General features: G+C 40.3%; 2 protein-coding genes across 3 annotated transcripts in view; one reads left to right on the top strand and one right to left on the bottom strand.

The window, feature by feature from the left end:
• LOC149138764 (3beta-hydroxysteroid-dehydrogenase/decarboxylase-like) overlaps nucleotides 1-24,542 on the top strand; it is a 168,452-nt gene that overhangs the window by 73,317 nt on the left and 70,593 nt on the right. For both annotated transcript variants that reach the window (XM_089446875.1, XM_089446874.1), the window contains exons 5-6: nucleotides 22,450-22,566; nucleotides 22,688-22,767. In XM_089446875.1, coding sequence (XP_089303001.1) covers nucleotides 22,450-22,566; nucleotides 22,688-22,767 — 197 coding nt within the window. The remainder of the gene's footprint in view (nucleotides 1-22,449; nucleotides 22,567-22,687; nucleotides 22,768-24,542) is intronic.
• Nucleotides 1,325-5,318, bottom strand: LOC149138765 (uncharacterized). The gene is made up of 4 exons (XM_089448348.1): nucleotides 4,164-5,318; nucleotides 3,680-4,059; nucleotides 3,117-3,181; nucleotides 1,325-1,369 (listed from the first exon to the last, which is right to left on the bottom strand). The coding sequence occupies exons 1-4, from the start codon at nucleotides 5,315-5,317 to the stop codon at nucleotides 1,325-1,327; spliced, it is 1,644 nt and encodes a 547-aa protein (XP_089304474.1). The 5' UTR covers nucleotide 5,318.

The raw sequence follows: 24,542 nt of genomic DNA, 5'->3' as shown, positions 1-24,542 counted from the left end.
GATGAATGACAATCTCGACCACAAGAGAAAGTGCCCAAACTTAAACGATGCTAGAAAATGTTACTGGTAATACCAATAGATAATTGCTCAAGTGATAAACAAGACAAGGTAAAGGCCTCTTAAGACAATTAGCAATCTTCAAGATTATAATCAATGAATCACCAATATGCCCACTAGATACACAAGAGAAGAGAGAGGTTCAAATTTATTATCACAACTATGATTAAAATAGTATCACAAGAGATATCCAATTTAGCAATGAACAATGTACCCAATTATAAATAGCAATGAGAAACATGATCACAATGTCACTTAGAGCAATTAGCCAAACTTATTAAACACTTATCAACTTGATTAGAACAATTATGTGTGGGAATGCAAGAGTGCAAATAGATGCCAATGACCAAATTTTAAGTCCAAATCACTTCAACCATAAATGATTATGAATTATAAGAGTTCCTTAGCCAATTTTAGAGACTTAAATGTGATTTATCATTGTTGCAACCTTGTTTTCAGAGGTTTGCAAATTTATATCAGCAGTCAAAAAACAATGCAAGATGTCAAATATAAGCTAGAAAATCAATGCATTAAACTTCCAATGATATCCAGTTGATTATGAGATTGCTTAGAAGCTATAGATTAGACTTTTTATGTTCAGATCAGACCTCAAAACAACATATATCAGACTTGTAATAACTCAGAAAAGTTAATGATTCGGTCACTAGTGTTTGATAATCCAACAAGATAACAAATTATCAATGCCAAATAAACTCCAATGATTAACTAATTAAGTTAAATGAGTATTAGATGATCTTTGGTCCATTTCAATGGTTTTTATTTTATTTATATGACTGCATAAATGACTATAGCAAAACAGAGAAGATAATGAAGGGAAGAGAGGCAAACCAAGAGGTCGGAAGGCCTAATTGAGGGCTAGTTTGACTTCCAATGAGCTTGGCCACCTGCAACCACCAAGTTAGCTCTAATATTGCTGCAAAACCATAATGTTAGCCTACTCAAACAATGTCAAAACTAGATATGACTGAACAAAGAGCTAGGGCAAGGGCTAGAGGGCTAGGAAACCTCAAGACTAGGGTTAGAAAGGGCAAATGAAAGGATAGAAAGGCTGAACAAGGGGAGAGGTGAAGGGGAAAGGGTCAAAAAAGGATACAACTAGGGAAAATAAGCCCTCTAGGGTTGAAGTCAAGTCCAATAGGGTTGATGTTGGGTTGGAGAAGGTCCCTTAGGGGTTAGCAGCCAAGGAAAAGGCCCTTTTAGGGTTGCGGCTAAGGGTTTGAGAGGGGCCGAGGCCTTGGAAGGGACTCTAAGGGCTACGACTAGCCCTTGAAGGGCTAGCATTATCTGAAGCCTGCAAACAAAAATTTCTCCACAAATCCACTGCAAAAAATAAATTGGACAACTTCCTTCTCAGGCTGGATGTTGAGCCTGGAGGCTAGATCTTGCCTTCCTAGGCCTAGATCTGTCTCAAAACCCCAACAAAATTCTCTTAAGCAATTTTGAAATCCCCCTGCACAAATAAATCAAAGAATGCCAAACCCCAAATATATATGCAAAATATAAAACCCTAAGTGCTGCAAAACAAATGGGTTAGAAATAATTTACAAATTTACAAAACAATAATTTTTTTGGAGAAACAATTTTGGATAAACAACAATGGATGAATATATTTCGAAAAATGGTATTGGCCAAACCCTCTTGCAAAATTAAATACTACAATGAAATCTTAGAGCCCAAACATAATCAGCGCTTCCCACATTCTGTGAAATTGGAGCCCAAGGGCTGGCGTACCCGTAAATCTCTATAATATTCTTAAAGAAAATTGTAATATCATATGGTGAGTCATATCACCTAAGATAACATGTACCAATAGATTGTTCTTATCACCGACAAATGAAATAACAATTATTTAGCAGTATTCAACACAATATAGGATCACACATAGCTAACACATATCACAGATTAGCAAAAGAAGAACACCATGAAATGAACCCCAAAGTCTTTCTATTATGATACAAAATGTTCCCAGCAGAGCAGTAGCTCAATACCAACATTCAAAAATTACACCATCCAAAGATATCAAATAGAAGCTCAATGGCTTCTTTATATTGAGAAACTCCTCCAAGTCAAAATAATCATGACCGCTGAAAATAGTGTGATCATCTTTTATTCTCCACTTTCAAATGTTTAATTTTGAGGAAAAATTCGATTTTTCCTTGAAACCCAATTTTAATTAATCCAAAAATTAATATTTTGGATTAATTTCCTCAAAAATTTGACTTTGACTTAATCACCAAGGTCCAAGGGTTCAAATTTTCTTAAAATATCCATTTTTCCCTTAGTGGGGGATCTCCAAAAATTGATTTTTGTTTGACCTACGAATTTTAGATTATTTTCCACTTGGAAAGAAGTTAATTTCTCTAAAATTATTTTTGACCCAAAATTAATTAATTTTCTGGCTTAGAATTTTTATTTAATTTAACCAGAAAAATTAATTAATTGACACTAGAGGGAATTAATAATTTTTCCACCATCAAATATTTTAGCCATGGTGTCTAATTGACACTAGAGGGGATTACTAATTTTTCTACCCTCAAATATTTTAGCCATGGTGTCTAAGTATGAGAGACCAATGTTACCAGACTCGGAATCGGCAATAAATCGGCGAGGCAAAAGAGCGAAGAGTTTTAATCGGATCGGGAAAAAATCGGGAAAAAATCGGCAAATTCATTAAATAAAAATATACACATATATTGAATTAAAAAAACCATTTTTCATTAATATTGGGTAAAGGTATGTCCAAACAATGCATAATATCAATAGATGTCCAAAATATCATGAATAAATAAGTATCTCATATATGTTATGAGTCCACACATGATCCAAAGCACTGAGTTTTGAGTCCTTAGAAGCATATGCTTCTAAAAGTTTATAAAAAAGTAAAAAACTGCATACTAATCAGAAAAAAATCAGCAACTAAGAGTCTAAGACTCTTAAGAGTGAGAACTAGAAGCAATTCCTCCCGCTCCTTCGCTTGCTTGACTCTCAAAGTTCTCCAAGTCATGAAGGCTGAAAAGAGGAGGCTCATCTAATTGAACCCATTCTGCCGCATTTGTAGCTTGCAAATCTAACTCTTCAAGGTCAATTGGTGAATGATCAATACCTGTCATTATCATGAGACATTGAAATGTGAATTAAAATTTCACTTTGAAGTTTGAACTTTAAAGTTTAAACTTTTAAAGTACGAACTAGATTACGAAACCTTCAAATTCAAGCTCTCGAATCTCACCTTGTATTTGTTTGTTGCGAAGTCGTAGATTGTAATGGACAAATACAAGGTCATTCAAGCGCTTTTGTGTCAATCGGTTGCGCTTCTTAGAATGTATTTTCTCAAACATGCTCTAGTTGCGTTCACAACCTGAAGCACTGCATGCTTGGTTTAAGATTCGAATGGCAAATCTCTTCAAATCTGGCGTATCACTACCAAAGTTTTGCCACCAAAGACCTAGCAAGTGGTAAGGGTTTGTGAGTAGAAGACTAGAAGTACCAAATTAGTAAATAGTAAAAACTTAAAAAGAAAATAAAATTTAATAAAACATTTAACATACAAAATAAAGTTTAAACAAATTTAATGAATTGATGAAGCCTTCAAGCTGGGTACCTGGCAACATCTTTGACCTTTGTCTTATAGCACTGTTATAGGCAAACAATTTAGATGGTGTCCTGTAATCTTGTAGTTGGGAAAAGACACGATTTTGTTGTTCTGGATCAGGGAAGCACCTTTCCAAGCATGTCATAAGTCCTCTGCCAACCTCCCCATCCTCATTAAATTTGCTCTTATCATAAAAATATTGTGGGTTTAAGAAGTACCCAGCAGCATGTAAGGGGGAATGCAATTGCCTATCCCAACGTGCATCTATAATGTCCCAAAGGGGCATATACTTTGTCTCATCATCCCCATATCTTCTTTTGATGGCCTCCTTTGCGAGATCCATCGCCTCATAAATGTAACCCATAGCGGGTTTGTCACCATCAACCATCCTGAAAGTTCAAGCATTCAAATTTAAAGAAATATGAAACATTGTAAATAAAAAGAAGCTTGAAATGAAATTTAAAAAATGAAAAAGTTAAAAGACTAAAAGTACCTGAGAACTCTAACAAGGGACTCCGTCACAGCAATAATCTCTTCAGCATCTTTCCAGAAGCCATCATTAAACACAAGTGCAACAATTTCGATGCCTTCAGGGGTCTTGGAATGTTTAGATCCCATCCACTCAGGTCCCAAGAACATCCTCTTCAGATTTATCTTTTGCTCAACCACAGATTGCAAAGATATGAAATTTGTTGCAAATCTAGTCACTGCAGGTCGAACAATTTCTTTACCTTCAGTGTATATTCTCATAGTGTTTAGGACAATAGTGTGGTTGTATAGGTATTTGGTTATGGATTTTGCCTTCTCCACAACCTCATGTATCCAATGAAGCTTACCAATGTCCTCAAGCATTAAATCTATGCAATGGGCAGCACAAGAGGTCCAAAAAATAGTGGGGTGCCTCATCTCAAAAAGTCTACCAGCAGCCATATAATTCGCTGCATTATCGGTGACAATTTGTACAACATTTTCTTCTCCCACTTCTTGAACAACTTCCTCCATCATTTCACAGATAAGTTGGGCACTCTTAACCTTATCTGAAGCATCCACTGACTTGAGAAACATTGTGCCTGCGGGACAAGATACAAGGAAATTTATTAAAGTTCTATTCCTCTGATCTGTCCATCCATCACTCATGATGGTGCACCCTGTTTCTACCCATGATGAACGAAACTCAGCTAGCAGAAGCATGACATCTTCAACACTCTCTAACAACATATCTGTCCTAAGGCTCTCTGATGTAGGGGCTTTGAACCCTGGACCTGCATTAGCAATTGCATCAATCATAGCTTGCCAATAAGGACTTCTGGCACAGTGGAAAGGTATGTCAGAATAGTACCAAAAGTTAGCAATGGCCTTCCTTGCCTGACTATGGACATTTTTTTTCCAACCAGTGCCATCCAAGGTAGGTTGGGAACCGGGTTTTGTGCGGGGAGCAAAAAAGGCGTTTATGTTTCCACCTCCAGTGTTCAAGGAAGGAGTTGAAGGACTAGCATGGCTTTGAGGCATGTGTGGAAAACTTGGGAACGGCATTGAGGATTCAACAGATTGAGGTGACATGGGGCTAGTGACAGAAAAAGTATCAACTCCAACATTTCCTATTTCAGCAGTTTGCTTTGCTTTCTTGGCATTATGCTGCTCTAACATTTCAAGGGCCAAGGCTACTTGGTGTTGGACATTCTCGTCAACCTTGGTGCAAATACCTATATCATGGCCAGGTATTTTTGCAAGGTGGAACTTGAATCTATAAATGCCTCCACTGCATTTTGTTTTGCAAAATTTACAAAGGAGCCCGGGGTCTCCGGGAATCCTGTCACAATAAGCCCAAGCAAAGTCCTTCTCTCTCGGCATTGTTGTTGCTTTGAACTTGTGTTTAATTTGTGGCTTCTGTTAAGATGAGTCCTGTGAAAGACAAGAAAAAATCAAATTTAAAAATCATCCAAAAATTTAAAATATGCTAGAAATTTAAAAAAGTAAATGAAGAGTCAAGACAGATGGACAAAACACTCATATCTGTAGCTGCTTCAAGCTCAGACTTGGTGGCAGGTGCTACTTGGAACAGTCACCTAGGAACAGAATTGTGGCTCAGATTTGTTGGAGGGCTCAGTCCTTGAGGCACAGTTACTAACTTACTGTTACAGTGTTATGAAATTATGAATACAGTGCAGACTCTGCAGAGTCCAGACCAACATTGTGAATTTCATTTTCTCGTTTAATAACCAACAATGAATCACTGAATAATCGAGGCTGCTTGAATCATTTTATGCATATCAAGTTATCAACTTCAAGTTTTAATAGGGTCCCTAAAACCATCATCTCTGCAAGTGCAAGGTTATTGGTAGTTGGTACCCCTTCTCCAGCCAGCTTTAAAAGTTTAAAGTTTAAAAATTTTAAAGTAATTTACTAATTCGTATCTGAAAAAAATAATACTGGCCTAGGGGGATCTTGATACTGGCCTAGGGGGATCTCTTAAGAGTCGACTGTTATTATAAACTTTAATACAAATGTTCTGAAATATACTAAAGTTTCTAAACCAGTCCCTTACATATTCTAACTAAAAGTTAAGTTTATAGACTACTTACATATTAAACGTAAAGTTTATCACTGTAAATATTCTGAAAAATGTAAGTTGTAACAACTTGTAACTTGTCCTTCCACTTCAGTGACTCAGTAGCTCAATCCAATGGGCATTTTTCTGTTGAGGACGGTCTAAGACTTAAGTCCTGTAGGTAATAGTGAGAAGCTGCTATTGAACTATCCTGTTAATAATTACAATTCAGTTTTTCTAATGGTCAATGGGATAGCCTGTGTCTGAAGGCCTGAAGCAGCTAATGGGGTAATTAATACCGCATCAAGTTTCATAAGTTTTTGCACAATCTAGACCTTGTTAATATATAAAAAAATAAAAAACAAAAATCTTAGCCAAAAAAGAAAAATCTAGTCCATTCCCATGACAAATAGACTACCAACCGCTGTGTGGAAATAATTTGAACAAACTGTTGTGATTATTAAAAAGACATCTCTATCCTGACCATGACAAATTACTAACAGTCATATAACGTATATCAAATGCGATATGGAAGTTGGCAATCTGAAAAATGAAGTCATAATAATATTTATATAACGTATATCAAATCCGAAAAATGAAGTGATATAACCGTAACGTATATCAAATGTACAGTGGACGCAAGCTATCGGTGAAGGCTGAACCAATGTACAGTCGAACTGTCGAAGAGAAAAACTGTGACGCTGACCTGCGTTTCAATTTCACGCGACAGGGACTGTGCTTCCAATGCGGGCCGCGGCTTCGTCGTTCCAGAATCCAAACTTCGAATGCGCTTAGAGTCTTAGACAGGCTTCGTCGTTCGAGAATCGACTGTCGACAGGGATATGCTTCGGTTCGAATGCTGCAATGACAGATGTTATATAATATAAACAATGCAATTTTATGCCGGCACCGTTAAACTGTTAAAAAATTCACCGAAGCGGGAATGCAAACGCGGGAACAGGCGACAACCCTAGAATTTGGCGGGACTCGTAAAAATCGGATGAAATCGGACGAATCGCATAAATCGCGCGTCGAACTCGAGTTGACCACGAGTTAAACTCGGTCAACGCGAGTTGACACGCCCAGTTTCGTAACGGATCGTTCTGCCGCCGATCAGACTCAAAATCGCGATTATTCCGATTTTTTCACGATTCCTGTTACACTGTGAGAGACCATGCACTAAAATATTTTTTACATCAAATTATTGCAATATCAACCCTTGAAAGGGGAAAACACATTTAGGCTCATACCCTCAACAATTTATCCAATTCCGTGCCACAACATGGTCTAGTATAAACCAAGTGTGTTTGTAATAAAATAATTTAGCCAAATGTGCTAAAATTTGTTGGAATTTCTAAGTCTGACACGTTAGAAACCCTTCATGCACTTTACTGATTGATTCCTACCTACTTGTTCTATTAATTAACAACTTATTTACCATGTAAATAACTAGAAATAAATACAAGTGCATGCTCAACACATTACAGATCATCAACTGAAGGAAATAGAAACAAGCACACAAGTGACACTGTTGTTTTTGGACTAATGTCCCCAGAAAAACCCAATGCAGGAAAACCGGTGTAGCTATCTGAGGGTTTGATTTATTAAGTAGTTTCAAAATACAATCTGGGTGCCAAATCCGGCTCACTCAACAGAGAAACATCTTGGAAGTAGTACCTCTCTACTCGGACGCAAAGATTTCACTTGAACCCCAGATAAACACTCTAGCAGCTTTACAACGCTAATCTGCCCCACGAAACCCCAACGTCAGCCTCTCTTTGGCCCAGCGTTAGCCCAACATCACTCCGACTTGGCCTGCGTCAGCCTCTGGAGGCGCTGCGTTAGCCTTCTGGCCCTTTGCATCACCCATGTTGGCCCTCTGAAGCACTGCGCAGCTCCTAGCTGCCTCTGCGTGAGCCCTAGCTGGCTCTGTGTGAACCCTTGGCTGCTTCTGCATCCCTCGCTCCGGCTACTGTGCTGATCCTCCTGGTGCTATCTGTGCCTCTCTGCTTCTGTATTCATTGCCCCTCAGCTGCAACTTTGATCACTCTATCAACTTTTTTAGCAAACCCAACCCTAGAAAGTCGAAATCTTGACCTCTTGGTGTGTTCTCCAAGTGACCCTCAAGCCTCCTCTTATCTTTTCTCGTTGACAAATCAATGGTCGAGATTAAGTCCCTAATCAATGACTAAGATTAGATCTGGCTTGATCCATGTCTTTTGGACCATTCTAACATAGTTTTATATTAATACACATTAATATTTTATTTTCCCTAAGTTTAGACTTAGGGACTCCATTAAAAATATTAATTATTTTAATATCTCCCAAACTGTTTAGAATCTACCCAAACCCTTTTTGGGTATTGGAGATCTCATGTGCCTTGGCCTCTCCACCAATTTTCGTGGCTAGAACACATTCGATGCTACCCCAAAGCAACACTCCCTCTTAGCGAGGACTATGCTTTAGTAATACTCCTTACTGAGTATCACTCTGATCATCCAACATTGGTCCCTGTGCTGATGCTAGGCCTGCTGCCCAACATCCTCTGCACTGTTGCATCCTATACTACTACCCATGGCCCTGCCACTACCACTACTGCATCCGTACTGCAACTCCCTCTGCATCTGTGCTGCTGCCCATGGCCTTGCCACTGCCACTGCTGCATCTGCACTGCAACCCCTTTCATCATGTTGCATCGTGCTGCCCATAGCACTACCACTGCTAATTGCTGCACTGCAACTCAGTTACTGAGAAGTAAGTAACTGATCTCCCAACTCTGACATCTCTGTCAGGCTAGAAACACTCTTAATGTTGAAGCTCCCTCTGTTGCTGACAAGTGCTCCCTCTCTGACCTCTGTGCTACTACAACAACTCCATGCATCTCGCACCGTTGCACACCTCTTTGTGCCATCCTGCACTAGTGCAACATTCCCGTGCCTCTCGCACTGTTGTAGCCTGCTAGCCTCGCGTTGTCCCGGGAATCCTGCACTGTAGCTCCCTCTCTCGCTCCATCCGCATCCGTCTCTACCGACATCCGCCAATCTTGCTACTCCTCTTCTGGGCTCCTGTAGCAAGGTATAATCCAAGAGGCTAGGTACCTCGAGGATCCTGCCCCTCATCGCTTGTAGTCCGCCTGACTATAACTCGATGTCTCCCCACTTCTTCTGAAGTGGCACATGAGCACTCATGGCACAATCATCATCTGTCTCCACTTCCTTCTCTGCCCTTGTTGGCGCTGCCTTGATCTCGGAGGCCTCTCCCTTACTCTTCTTCCTTGGAAACTGGGTCACATAATGACCTAGCTCCCCACAGTGGAAGCATTTGACCTTGGAGAGTTCCTTCTTCTTCCGTTTCTCCTGCTTTCCCTTAGATGCTAGGGCAACATCTTCCTCCTCCTCCTTCTTGATTCTAATCCCCTTGTCGCTACTTCCCTCCTTGCTCAGCCTTCTGATCTCTTCTTGGCGAAGAGCAACCCACATTTCCTCCCAATCTAAAAGGGTCGCCTTGGCCAATATACTCTGGACAAACACCTCCCAGTCTTCTGAGACTGCATTCAGGGCTGTTCTCACCATCAATTCTGGATCTGGCGTTGCCCCTAAAGTCAGTTGATCCCAAATCTCCTTCAATCAATCGAGGAATGGATTGATTTGTTCTCCCTTCTTCATCTGGTATGATCGCAACTGATTTTCTAGTAGCATCTTCCTCTGCATGGAAGTATGCTAATACAATTTGGTCAGGGCCTCCCACATCTCCTGTGCCATGTTCTTCTTGGCAATATGTGGTATTATATGATCCTTGACCCTGTCAAGGATGATACTCTTAGCCCTCGCCATTGCATCCTCGTACCTGTCGTTATCAGCCAGATCAACTCGGATAGCTATCCTCAAGGTGAAGTGCTTGACACGATTCCTGTCTAGTATGGATAAGATTCTGGCCTTCCAGACTACGAAGTTTGAGGCTTCGTCCAGTTTGTCCTGGTCTCTTACTCCGTGTAGTGCCATTTCGCTGCTCCTCTACTTCCCTCCTGGAAGTTCTCGGTATGACTCCTCTAAGCCTCGATTTCCCTCCTGGAAACCTTTCTACCAATGTCGAGATGCCCCTCTCCAATCGTTTGTGCAACTGCAACACTGATTTGGATTCCTTGGCTAGAAATCCACCTTGGCAGCAACTCCCTCTACCTTGGCCTTGCCCTGTTAGGTACTGTTCTGACTACAGTACCCCACCAGCTCCACTCTGCAACTTACCCACAGCCTCCTAAACCCCAACAACCTGAAGGTTAGAGCTCCTAGGCTCTGCGCAATCTCGACACCGGCAAATCAGCCTCCTCAGCCAACTACATTAGCCCTCCTGGCCTCTGTGTGGCTCTGCGTGAGTTTGCCTTTGCCTCCCTCAGCCTCTGCTCTGCCTCTTCCTGGCTCAATCTTAATGATGCAGGCACTACGTCACCCCTTCCTTACTACTACTCTGCTAGGAACAACTTTTGTCACTCGGGACAGCTGTTTTCTGCTGCTGCTGCTCTGTTCAGTTAATGTCCTCAGTGCTCCTGTGATCTGCAACCACGCTCTAATACCATGTTGGAATTTCTAAGTCTGGCACATTAGAAACCCTTCATGCACTTTACTGATTTATTCCTACCTACTTGTTTTGTTAATTAACAAGTTATTTACCATGTAAATACTGGAAATAAATACAAGTGCATGCTCAACACATTACAGATCATCAACTGAAGGAAATAGAAACAAGCACACAAGTGACACTGTTGTTTTTGGACTAATGTCCCTGGAAAAAGCCAATGTAGGAAAACCGGTGTAGCTATTTGAGGGTTTGATTTATTAAGCAGTTTCAGAATATAATCTGGGTGCCAAATCCGGCTCACTCAACAGAGAAAAATCTTGGCAGTAGTACCTCTCTACTCGGACGCAGATATTTCGGTTGAACCCCAAATAAACACTACGGTAGCTCTATAGCGCCAATCTGCCCCACGAAACCCCAACGTCAACCTCTAGGGACTACGTCAACCTCTCTCTCGCCCAGCGTTAGCCCAACGTCACTCTGACTTGGCCTGCGTCAGCCTCTGGAGGCACTGCATCAACCTTCTGGCCCTCTGCGTCACCCACGCTGGCCCTCTGAAGCACTGCGCAACTCCTAGCTGCCTCTGCGTGAGCCCTAGCTGGCTTTGTGTGAACCCTTGGCTGCTTCTGCATCCCTCTCTCTGGCTACTGTGCTGATCCTCCTGGTGTTATATCTGCCTCTCTGCTTCTGTATTCATTGCCCCTCAGTTGCAACTTTGATCACTCTATCATTTTTCTCAGCAAACCTAGCCCCAGAAAGTCGAAATCTTGATCTCTTGGTGTGTCCTCCAAGTGACCCTCAAGCCTCCTCTTATATTTTTTTCGTTGACAAATCAAGGGTCGAGATTAAGTCCCTAATCAATGACTAAGATTAGATTTGGCTTGATCCACGTCTTTTGGACTATTCTAACATAGTTTTATATTGATACACATTAATATTTTATTTTCCCTAAGTTTAGACTTAGGGACTCCGTTAAAAATATTAATTATTTTAATATTTCCCAAACTGTTTAGAATCTGCTCAAACCCTTTCTGGGTATTAGAGATTTCATGTGCCTTAGCCTCTCCACCATTTTTCATGGCTAGAGCACATTCGATGCTACTCCAAATCAACAAAATTATTCCCAAACACACTTTTACAAAGACTTGATATAACACTAGGACTCACCTAATACCTTGTCATGGAATTCCACCTTAGCTTTGGGGTTTAAGCTAGAATAAAAACTCTGCCGGTTATCCATGTTTAGAAACACATAATTTGGTGAGGTTAAAAATCTTCCTAAGATGAAATCCTTTGCCAAAATTAGAGGCTTACCTAGGTGTTGTGATCCAGGTGGATGTTGGTGGCCACCCGCCATCCCACTTGGACCCCCACAACTCTCTTTCAGTTTTTCAGTTTCCTTAATTGTAGCAAAACTGCTAAAAATAGTAAACTGTGCTACAATTAAAGAAACTGAAAAACTGAAAGAGACAGTTGGGGGGTCCAAGTGGGATAGGCGGGTGGCCACTAACATCCACCTGGATCATGTTGTTACATAATTAAACGATCAAACTAACATCATTTACAATACATCTTGCAGAAATTGGATTTACAATTATTCAAATATGCTGGCTAATGACTTTGAACTTTGAAAAAATTTCTTCACGTCTTTGCATTCTACTTCCTTGGACTTGTTGACAAAGTGCGGTCAACAGGTCCAATGTTTCCCTTGAAATTAGCTTGAGGTGACTTGAAATAATTTTTAGATTCCTTAGGAGGCTCAATGTCTCCCTTTCTTGCTCAACGTCCTCTTGGAATTGACCATTTGATCCCCAACGACTATCTTGATGGTTGACAACTTCATATTTTGGGCTTCCTCTTGCTTGTTTAATGAATTAAGGCTTGATTTCTTTGCTTTCCTACTTGACCTTGGTCCTTGAGGTTTGACACATCATTTTTTTTATATGTTTGTTCCCTCACCTTAAATGGGGGGTTAATCCTCAATTCTAGTCCCATTGGATCCCACCTATTGGCTTATAGTTTAAGGAAGGGAACTACTTGGGAAATCTCACTTTTGGTAGCATGGTCCAATTTTTTCGCTTCACATTTTTCACTCATTTCCGCACATTATGAGCCATATTTCATCATCTTCCTTCTCTGGGTCCACATGACCGCTAGATCCACAAGGCACAAGTATGCCCCCTCCCCTTGTCCACATGTTTGGGTTGGGCCTAGAAATGTTTTGCCGAAGGTTGATGCAGCTAAAAGAACGTTAAAAGCATATATGGCCACAAGTAAGAAACAAAAGAAAAGAATCTTAGAAAATGCAAAAGATGGTCAACACATGGGAAAAAGCCAAACATGAGCTCTACCCCTTATCCTTATGACCATCACCCTAGTTCCTGTGAGAATTCCTACACTTTGAAGGAACCCCTACTGCAGCAAATCTGAATCTACACCTACTTGATTTTAAATTACATTCATCAGGTTATTCTTCTGTATACTGAAGCAAATTACTTCTGTAGCCTACACTAATTAAATATTTGATCTCATAAAACAAAAAACAAAGAAAAGAACAAGATACATAGGACACACTTATTTTGGACACAGTAGTCCCCAGAAAAACCCAATGCGGGAAAACCGGGGCAGCAGTTCTGAGGGTTTATTATTATGAAGGATAAATATTTGAATACAAATCTAGGATGCTCTTCTAGCAATCCTTTACAGAGAAAATAATGGCGGAAAATCTGAGTGAGTTTTACCTCACTTCACTTGACAGATTTCTAGCTGATTCAACACAAGACTGGCTAACCCCATCTATTTCTGCGTTGGCTCTGTGTCGCCTTCTCTACCCTCTGCGTCAGCTCTCCCGGCTGTTCCCGACAGTTCCAGTAGTTCCCGGCAGTTTCGGCAGTTCCCGACAATTTCGACTGTTTCAGCAGTTCTGGATTCTGCATGACAGACAACTTTTCTGCGTCAGCTCTCCCAGCTGTTCCGACAGTTCTCGATAGTTTGGACAGTTCCCTGCAGTTTTGGCTGTTCTGATAGTTCTGGATTTCGGGCGACAGGCAACTTTTCTGCGTCAGCTCTCTCGGCCACTGTGCTACCTCTTTGCAAGCTCTCTCCGCCTCTTTGTCAGTATTCTCCGGAAAGTCCTTCTTCCGGATTCTCATTGCCCCTCAACTACAAAATCTCCCCAATCGATTTTCCTCGTGAGAACTTCTCACCTCAGAAAATCGATTTCCTCAATCTCTGTGTGTGTGTCCAAATGAACCCCAAGCCTCCATTTTATATTTTTCTTGTCGAGTCTTCAACCACCGAGATTAAGTCTCTAATCAATGGCTAAGATTAAAACATGACTTGATCCGCCTTCTAGATCATTTTCACCCATATTTTGATTAATACCCATTAATATTTTAATTTCCCTAAGTTTAGACTTAGGAACTCCATTAAAAATATTAATTATTTTAATAAAATACAATTTGTGTGGAATTTCACCAAACAATTTCTGGGTTCTTTAGAACTCATGTGCCTTAGCCTCTGCACCAATTTTCAAGGCACTTCCAATTCTACCAGAAACTAACACTCCCTTTTAGCGAGGAAAGTGCTCTAGCAACAATGTCCACCTGCATGCTGCTCTTGTTCTGAAGCAGCTCCTTTTTGCACTGTTGATGCCACCAACATTGTGCTACAGCTGCTACTGTACTGCTGCCCATGACACTGCCACTTCCACTGCTGCATCTGTACTACAACTCTCTCTCAAATGTTGTATCTGCTATGCTGCTAGCACTGCCACTACTATCACTGCATTCATACTGCAACTCAGTTGTTGAGATAAGCAACTGAAAAACATCCAAAATTAGCTGAACCTAACCGTGTTCAGCGTAATACAATGAATGTTGGAATCTGACTGTTGTTGATTCTGACCCTTTGGATCTTCTGCGCTGCTGCTGACTCCTGCACTGTGCCAACTGCATTGCTACCAACCTTTCTCTATGCTGATCAGTCTCTGGTCCCCAACTACTGCATCTATCTCTCCAAACAATCCACTGCATCATCTGACACTAAGTCCATCTCGCTACTGTTGAACCTTGAGCTCTCGTAGCAAGGAATTGATCCAAGAGGTGGACTCAAGGATCCTGCCCACATGTAGTCCTCCTGACTACAACTCAATATTGCCCCATCTCCCTCCTAGAGATGCATGGGTACTCATGGCATACTCTTCCTCATTTATCTTCGCAACTGCAACCTTTGGATCATGCTTCTTGTCCTTATCCTTTTGCTTCAAAGGACACTGAGATGCAAAGTGACCCATCTCGCCACATTTGAACCATTTCACCTTTGAAATGTCCTTCTTCCGCTTCTGCTTCTGTTGTCCCTTTGATTCTAGAGCTGCGTTTCCTCCTCCTCCATCTTTGTGCCATTCCCATTGGTGCTATTGAGGTTGACCTTCACTAGGTCCCTCCCTAACTCCTCTTGTTGAAAAGCTGACTACATCTCCTCCCATGAAGGTAGTTTTTCCCTACCCAGTATGCTTTGTACGAAAACTTGCCATTCATCCGAGACTCCATTTAGTGGCCCCACTTCAGCAAGTTGGTCTCTAGTGTCCTGAAGACGTTGAAGATAGAGGTTCACCCCTTCTCCTTTTTGCATCAAGGTCTGCTGCAAATTCTGCTCTAAATACATCTTCCATTGTTCGAAAGAGCCTTCATAGAGTGACGACAAGGCTTCCCACATCTCTCGGGCTGTATCCTTGCGTTGCAAGTGTGAGACCACATGATCTCGAACTCCATCGAGAATGAGCCTCTCTGCCTTCCCCTGCTTGACCTTGTACTTCTTCTTTTGATCGTTGTCGGCAGGAACAACTACAACACTTTTGACATAGGCCTCGAGATCATATTCCTCCAGAACAACTAAGATTCTGGTCTTCCATATGACATAGTTGGAGGCACCTTCCAACCTGTCCAGATCTTTGAGCCTATGCGATGCCATCTCACCCAACTGTCGAACTAATTCCTCTAGTCATTTCTTAGCACTACTCAACTGCTTAGCAAGTGAGAAATTCAAACTTTCTAGCGGAAAGTTCTCTGAGGAGAAAATCCCCCTTCTACGTGTCTTCGTTCTTTTCCAGCGGATTTCTGCCCCGGCAGAAACTGCGCCCTTCAAGCACTGCACTGAGGCTCTACGTCACTCCCTCTACCTCTACAAACTCACGAACTGGAAATGGTACCTCTCTATCGTCTCACTCGAAGAGAGATTTCCTCGGATATTCTTTCTAGCAAGGATTGCGCAATCCCTTCAAGGGGATTTGAATTGCTGCCAAGTGCAGCTTTTGGCCTCTCTTGCTCAGTGTTGGATTTGCACTTCCTTGTTTCAAGATCAATGCTTTGATACCATGTGAAAATTCCTACATTCTGAAGGAACCCCTACTGTAGAAAATCTGAATCTACTTCACCTACTTGATTTTAAATTACATTCATCAAGTTATTCTTCTGAAGACTAAAGTAAATTACTTCTGTAGCCTACACTAATTAAATATTTGATCTCATGAAATAGAAAACAGAGCAAAGAACAAGATACATAGGACACAATTATTTTTGGACACAATAGTCCCCAGAAAAACCCAATGCAGGAAAATCGGTGCAACAGTTCTAAGGGTTTATTATTATACAGGAGAAATATCTAAATACAAATCTAGGATGCTCTTCTAGCAATCCTTTATAGAGAAAATACTGGTGGAAAATCTGAGTGAGTTTTACCTCACTTCACTCGACAAATTTCCGGCTGATTCGGCACAAGACTGGCTAACCCAAGCTCGAAGTCATTGTAAATTGGCTTAAGCTCAATATTGCTACAGAAGTTAGAAGTTTTTTAGGGGCAATGCAATATTGGAGAAAGTTTATTGCTAACTTTTCTTTGATTGTAGCTCCTTTAAATGCTTTGACAAGTGTGAAACAGGTGTTTCAGTGGGGAGGCAAACAGTAGAAAGCCTTCGACACATTGAGAGAAAGGATTAGTACAACGCCAGTAATAGCACTGCCAGATCTTCAGCATCCATTTGAGATCGAGATAGATGCAAGTGAATATGCCATGGGGGTAGTGTTGTTGCAGCACAGAAAACCTATATGCTTTCATTTTGAGACATTCACATCAGGAGTAGTTAACTATCCTACATATGATAAAGAATTGTATGCATTAGTTCAGAGTGTTAAAAAGTGGAAACATTACATAATGGGTAAAGAAACAATCATACACACAGATCATCAACCACTACAATACTTACACTCACAAACTAAATTGCAACAATCACGACATTACAGGTGGATGGGTTTTCTACAACAATTTCATCTTGTTATCAGATATAAGAAGGGCATACATAATAAGGTTGCAGACATGTTATCAAGACCAATTATAAATACATCCACAATACTTGAGCATAATTCGGTAATTCATGAAAGTTACATTGAACAATATGCTTAAGACATAGATTTTAAGGATGTATATGCAACTTTAAGTCATGGCAAGTAGGTGGAAGAATTGGATTATTTCATAAAGGACAAACTCTTATATCAGTTGGGAAAGTTATGCATTCCACAAACTGAAAGAGTTAATATAATTTGAGAAGCACATACTTCTCTCATATCAGGTCATTTTGGTGTAAGTAAAACAGTTGCACAATTACAAAGATTCTGCTATTGGCCATGAATGAATGAGACAGTTTCTAGATATATTAAAGGATGTACTATTCGTGCTACAAGCAAGCCAAGTAATAGAAAATTAGGCTTGTATACTCCACTTCCAATTCCTTCTCGTCCTTGGGAAAGTGTTTCCATGGATTTTGTTGGGGGATTGCCAAAGTCTAGAAAGAGTCATGGTTATTTGTATGTAGTCGTGGATAGGTTCAGTAAGATGTGTATTTTGACACCATGTAATAAACAGGGCACAACTGAACAAACTGCAAAGTTGTTCTTTCAAAATGTATGGGTTCATTTTGGGTTACCCACTTCTATTTGTCAGGAAATTTTGTTCAAGTCTATGGGAGTTAATGGACACAAAGTTAAAGAAGAGCACGACATTTCATCCACAAAGATATGGTCAGACAGAAGTGGTCAACAGGACAGTGATATAGTTGCTTCGGGGATATTGCAGCAAGCATCCCAAACTTTGGGATGAGCATTTGTGTTATGTGCAGCATGCTTACAACCATGCAAAACATTCTTCTACTCAGAGATCTCCTTTTGAGACTTGTTTTGGTTTTATACCAAAGTCTCCCTTGGATTTTGTCTTTGGTAAAGACATAGCAGTTGATGGACACAGTGATGTGGACAAAGCAACCAAGTTCATTGAACAAATCCAGGAAATTCACCAGGCAGTACAGGAATAGCTAGAAAGAAGCCAAGCAAAGTATAAGGCGCGACATGACAAGCATCGAGTTGAGCATAGTTTTCAAGTTGGTGATCAAGTTTGGTTGTACATCAACAAAGAAAGACTGCAAGGGGAAGGTAAAAAGTTGAAACCAATTAGATATGGTCCTTTCAAAATACTTGACAAAATTGGTGAAAATGCTTTCCGCCTAGATCTACCAGCTTACATGCAAATCTATTCTGTCGTAAATGTTGAAAACTTGCGATTGTATGAGCCCTCATTGATTGAAGATCCCGAAGAGCAAGGTCAACTACCTTCCATTGAAGATCTTTTGCCCAAGTATCTCAATGAGCTATAGGAGGACACAGTTCTTGACAAGAGGATAAGGACTTCGCAATGGGGAAATGTTGAGTATCTTTGAGTTGGACTCAAAGGTACAAATCCAAGTAAAGCACGATGGATAGAGATTGGAAAAGTGAGGGAACTTTATCCTCACTTACTCGACAGCTAAAACCAACTTTTGGTGGACCAAAAGCTTCTAGTGGGGAGGAGTGATCCAAAATGGATTCAGTTTTGCCTCCAGATCAAAGTCTTCAAATGTAGATGAAAGTGGTATCAGAGTAGCGAAGCACAGTTGTTGGATCAATCAGATCAACGAACGAGAGTGAGGGAGATAGACGGCTAGGATTAAGTCGCGCAAAATAAAGTTAAGAAATGAAGAGATCAGATTAAGCCATGTGTTAGCATAATAGAGGAGTAGTATTCGTAAGCGGTAAGCAGTATCTCGCGCGCTTATAAAATGGTAAACGATATTCCTCAATTTCACGTGATTAACCTTAGCAGGCGACACGTAGCACGAGAAAACCACTTTTCTCGCGCGCTCTTGATCTGATATCGATCATGCAAGAATTCACGCGAGATTGCGCGATAGCCGTTGGATCATGCGGGATTGATCGACGGTGGAGATCGGCCAAGATAGTTGGTGAATGGGTGACGTGATAGCTGTTGGATCGGATGGGACTTGGTAATGGATATGATAAACTTGTATTTATTTTGGTGTCGGGATCTCCGCCGGAAAAAGGTCGGACGATCGGGGTCAACCCCACGACCGTCGGTCCTTTGATTTTATGTTATCACATTATCCCACATTCACTGCAGATTGCAACTACATATGGTATATCAATACCATATCACTGAAACAGAACCAACATGCCGAAGGGTGGGACTTGGTTAACCAAGCCACCAATTTTTTAATAAACCATTGCAGGTGCCGAACCCGCCCTACCACTAGCGCACAGTCTGAGGTGGTTTTATGCAGGCCGAGGTGGTTTTTTCCAAATAGAGGGTGGTTTTGCAGGGACAGAGGTGGTTTTGGACCATTCCAGGGGGTTTGGAGGTCACAGTGGCCAAATATGGTCGAGTTTATACTCGTTTGACTCGAAATTTCGAGCTGAACGCAGTGGTGATGTCCATTTTCTTATTTGAGACTCTGTTTTCGAGCTCATACTTGTAACAACAATTTGAAGACAAAATAAAGAGGTCAACACTGGAAGCGAAAGGACCAGGAGATGTAGCCAGAAATTCTGGTGAACTCCTTTATTAAATTTGGCTGTGTTGATGTGTTTGAATGTGTTTTCAAGTTGTTTATGTGTTTATGTTATTCGCAATCTTTTCGATCCGTTGCACTAAGTAACATAAGCGAATTCACACATAGTCTATAATACCTTTTTCATTAATGGATCAATCATACTCAATTGGTGGTGTATCAAGCTCATTTTCTTAGCATATTGAATACTTTTCCATCGCTGGTCTGCAATATTTATTTGCTGTTACATCATAAATCAGATTAGAATTTGGTTATTTGACTAACTCCTACCTCTTCCATATACTTTATTTAGGCACTGGTCTATCATTTCTTTGGTTGAGTTGTGTGTACTACCCGTGGCATTTAGTGGGAGTTGGCATAAAGCGAGAGGAATACGCTGTGGTGACATTGGGCATCCTCCTAATAGGTCTAACCACATAAAGGTGTTGGTTTAACCTTGTCAACATTGATAATTTGAATAGTGACATAGCCCAAGCTTGCATTTGAGAGATTTAATGTTTATCACCCCTTAAGATGAGACAGTTTATTGCTCATTAGGGTTGGGACATTACAAGGGTTCCTTTTTATGTGTGGAGCATCAAGTGCTCTAGGAATCGGGTGATGGCTAATAAGGGGATAGAGTTCATGCTTGGTTTTTTCCTGTGCTCACTGCTAACACTAGCCCCTGCCATCTTTTGCATTTTTCCTTTTTCTTTTATTGTGACTTTTTTTTGTTTTATCAATCTTTTAGTTGCATCAACCTCCAGGACAATGTTTTCCAGCCTAGACCCAAGGATGAGGATGAGAGAGTGCTAATCCCCACGAGCAATGACCACCTGTCCAAAGAATGGATGTGAAATAGAGGAAATGATGGAATGTGGTAAGTATGGATCACAGATATGCTCTACTTCAATCAGAGCCTTCTCAGTGGTGTCTATCCTATAACCCTCCTATAACCCTTAAGGCTTTAGAGGAGGTCCCACTGGACTAGGATCAAAGACTACTTGCCCAAGTGAAGTGAGGGAACAAGAATACAGTCAAGATAGGTCAATTATCTAGATCACCCCTTGATTCATAATAGTATGCCCCCAAAAAATAAGCAAAGGCACATGATTGCGAAATAATAAAAGTATCTGTTGATGGATGACCCACCTTCCTTCAAGGAGGAATGCCAGATGGGAGAAAGAGATCTGACAGGAGCACATGCATGTGGAGGGTCCATGGCATCATGTCAAGTGCTGATCAATAGGGCTGCTGGCTGGCTGGCTCTCCAAGAAGGAGAAAAAATTCTCCTATGGGTTACCTACTTTTTGGTTGGTAACAGGGACAATGCATTTTTGCTAGATATTCCTTCATACCTCGATCTACATTCAGCTTCCAATGTTGAATTGGTCAAGCGTTATGTCGCACGTTTGTTGGAGTAAGTGCCTGACTCTTTGCAATGGACGTTTGATTTAGATCCCAAGTATGATGCACCACTTACCATGATTAGATTGTGTTCACTCTGACCAAGTAGACTTGTTCAGCCACAATACATTTATTTGAGCAGCTAAGGCTGGAAACATTCCATATCAGAGAAAATGGTATACTCTGGAACGGATGAATATTAACTACCTTAGTTGTGTGGCCATGTAATGTGGATTATTCTTTTTGAAGGCTGAGGGTGTCTGATTTGGTTATATAGCAGCAGAAGTTGATTGCAGCACAAAACTGTCTATATGTGACTTAAAGTTAATAAACAGGTTGGACAATTGACAGAGTTGTGGGAACCATAGACCCCTGCAATTCAAAGTGCAGAACCGTACAATCCAACTTTGCAATGACTGGTAAACTTGTAAGGAATTGGAACCTGCAACATATTTTTGTTGGAAATGAAGACCCACAATAAGAAGCTGTATAAGCTAGAGGATGTACAACGCAACGGTGCAAACAATAGACCTGCAACTCAACATTGTGAGAGCAAAGCACCTACATTACTGCCTAAGCTACCTACAACATGAAAAGTCGGCAGACCACATTGCAGTACATACTACATGCAACACAAGATAGCAGGAGCAAGTGAAAATAAACTGTTGGTAGAACAAACAACAAATAGGATGTGAAAATAGAACCCCGAGAATGGAAGCTGTCATTGTAATATCCATAGTTTCGCAACTACTTTGTAATTTAATGGATATAGATACAAGGCCTTAGAGCCATTAAAAGGTGGTGTTTGGATAGTCTTCTGCCTAGCTAGAGACAAGCACTTAATTCCAAGCTTTCGTAACATGTTGATATTAATTTTCTTCAGTAAATTTCCTCACCCTATTGCTATGCATGCACAAATATTAACACCATTCTCCACACTCCTTACAGGAATTTGTACAGCAAACCTAAAATTCCAGACTATAATGGAATCTGGGTTACTTGTTACTGCGAGCTTTAATAGTATCCCAAGTAGCAGAGTTGAAAAGTAATAACCTGAAAACTTGTAATATGATAGTTTAAATTCTAAAGGCCATATTACACTGAAATTCAACTCAAGGTTTCCATAATGTTCTTTCAATTTGGACTGTCAGAGAAGGAATTAGGCCTTTTCAGCTTGGGAAAATTTCTGAAACGGGTATTTAGATAAATTTTTTGTCTTATGCACACGTTTTATTACCTGCTGGTTGTATTGTAATTTGTAGAAGTATTTTAACTTGAATATTTTAATAATTAAATGCTGGTGATTTTTGTTGTCTACCGCAGTTCATTATTGGGAATGGAGAGAACATGAACGACTTCACTTACGTTGAAAATGTTGCTCATGCCCATATATGTGCGGAGCAAGCACTAGATTCTGCAAAGCATGATGCAGCAGGGAAGGTATATGCATATTAAGACTAATTCTTCGGTTTACTGCAGGGAAAATAATAATGTAAATAGCTTTCCCTTCAGGTTTACTACAGTTATAAAGTAGATAGTTTAATTCTCTGGTTTACTGCAGGCTTATTTCATAACCAATATGGAGCCCATGAAATTCTGGGAATTCTCGTCGTTGATACTAGAAGGATTGGGATACGAAAGGTATCATTGAACCTATGAGTTTGTTTGCTATTCTTATTTAGCATATATGATTTTAGTTTCATTTTTCTTCTGAGAGTGGTTTTATCTAAAATAATTGATCTACTACATTAAAATAAATAAACTATGCCATAATCATAATACAAGTTGCAGATGTATTTGGAACACCTTTCTTCATTTTGTGAGGATATTCAAGATAAGCGGGTAACCTATAGGAGAAATTTTTTCTCGTCATTTGCAGCCAGCTAGCCAGCACCCCTATGATGATCTTCACATAGCTTTGTGTCATATCTCTCCACCTGTTGTTCTGGTCAGTGTTTTCACCTATCTAGTGTTCTTCTTGAAGGAAGGTGGGTCATCTATCAACATTAACTATTTTAACAATCATGTGCTTTCATTTAAAGTTAAGGGCATGTTATAATATGGATCATTGGGCAAACTGGATGATTGACCTCCCTTGATTGTATCCTTGTTCCCACACTTCACTTGGAAGGTTAACCTTTGATCCTAGTCCAATGGGACCTCCTCTGAGGCCTTATAGTTAAGGAGGGGCAATCATAGGGGCTGCTGATTGATATAGCGTGTCCGTCATAATACATACTTACCATTTTCCATCCTTCCATGTCATTCATCCCTAATCTTTGGGTTGATTATCATTTGTCATTAGGATTGGTACCCTATATCCACACATCCTTGAGTCAAGGCTTGAAAAATTGGCCCCAAAGGTTGATGTCGCTGAAAGAATAATAAAACCATATAAAGAAACATTAGAAAGAAAATGTAAAATGTGTTAGCGCTTGGAATTCACCTAGGCTGAGATAGACAAACTCTCAAGGCTACATCAAACCATTTCACCTCGTAGCTAGCCCTACGAGGTATGAGAAGGCTCTCTCGGGTCAGATTCGATAGATCTTTCAATATGATTAGGCTGACCAATTAATAATAAAGATTTTAGGCTAGTAAATTGATAAGGGGGTTGATTTAATGATTTTTGGGGTTTTTGGTGGCAATTGGTGGAAGTGCAATTCAAGGTGCGGGGATTGAGCACAGTTTTCACAGGGGGATCTAAGGGGCAAGGTAGGAATGAGTGCTGATGCCTTAATCTGAGATGGATGATCAGAGATGATAGAGGAGAAGCTAAAGAGGGCAAACACACAATTCGAATCCTCTCTAGACAGTAGAAAACATTAAAATTGAACAAACTAAAAAGCTGAGCATGTCAAAACATGAATTCAAACTTTACCACTTCATCTGTCCAATTTAGAAGCATAAGAGAGATGTGAAACACATAAACAAACTTACAAGAACATGTAGAGAACACACCATCAACAATCAGATCCACAAGAATCCTCAAAGATGTCTGTAAAACCCTGGCTTTCCTTGCCTTCAATTGCAGAAATAGATGCACAATATACAATAAAGCTTCCTTACACAAGAGTCCAACCATGAAAATGAGAAGGAGAGAGCATAATATAGACCTCCTAGACCATCTAACTCCTTTCCCCACCTCTAGGGGTCGAGCTCAGCTTCCTAGGAGCTGTTACAACTAATTCTAAATCAGTCACTAGATAATAGGCCAGCACAACAACTTGCCTCTAAAAGTTAGGAAGCCTATCCATGCATTAAATATTAACTATTTACATCAAAGAAGCTTCTAGAAGAGTAAAGAAAGATAAAGCCTATCAAAGTACCATGAAAATATTACATTCATCCATCATCTATAAGTAAAAATGGTCAACCATAGTCAAAACAGTGTTTTTTGACCGAAAATGGCAATT

Source organism: Pinus tabuliformis, chromosome X (assembly GCF_031772625.1).
Source record: "Pinus tabuliformis cultivar Carrire ecotype Pingquan chromosome X, CPIR1, whole genome shotgun sequence".
Lineage (NCBI taxonomy): Eukaryota > Viridiplantae > Streptophyta > Pinopsida > Pinales > Pinaceae > Pinus > Pinus tabuliformis.
The sequence above is the reverse complement of the archived record's forward strand: the minus strand, read 5'-3'. Positions and strand labels throughout refer to the sequence as shown.

What these genes read in the sequence shown, in the direction of transcription:
- LOC149138765 (XM_089448348.1), bottom strand. Translation starts at nt 5,317, where the DNA reads ATGTTAGAGCAGCATAATGCCAAGAAAGCAAAGCAAACTGCTGAAATA. An exon ending in TCCCTTGTTAGAGTTCTCAG is followed by an intron (nt 4,060 to 4,163) that starts GTACTTTTAGTC and finishes TTGAACTTTCAG; the next exon opens with GATGGTTGATGGTGACAAAC. An exon ending in CTACAAATGCGGCAGAATGG is followed by an intron (nt 1,370 to 3,116) that starts GTTCAATTAGAT and finishes TTTTGTTTGCAG; the next exon opens with GCTTCAGATAATGCTAGCCC.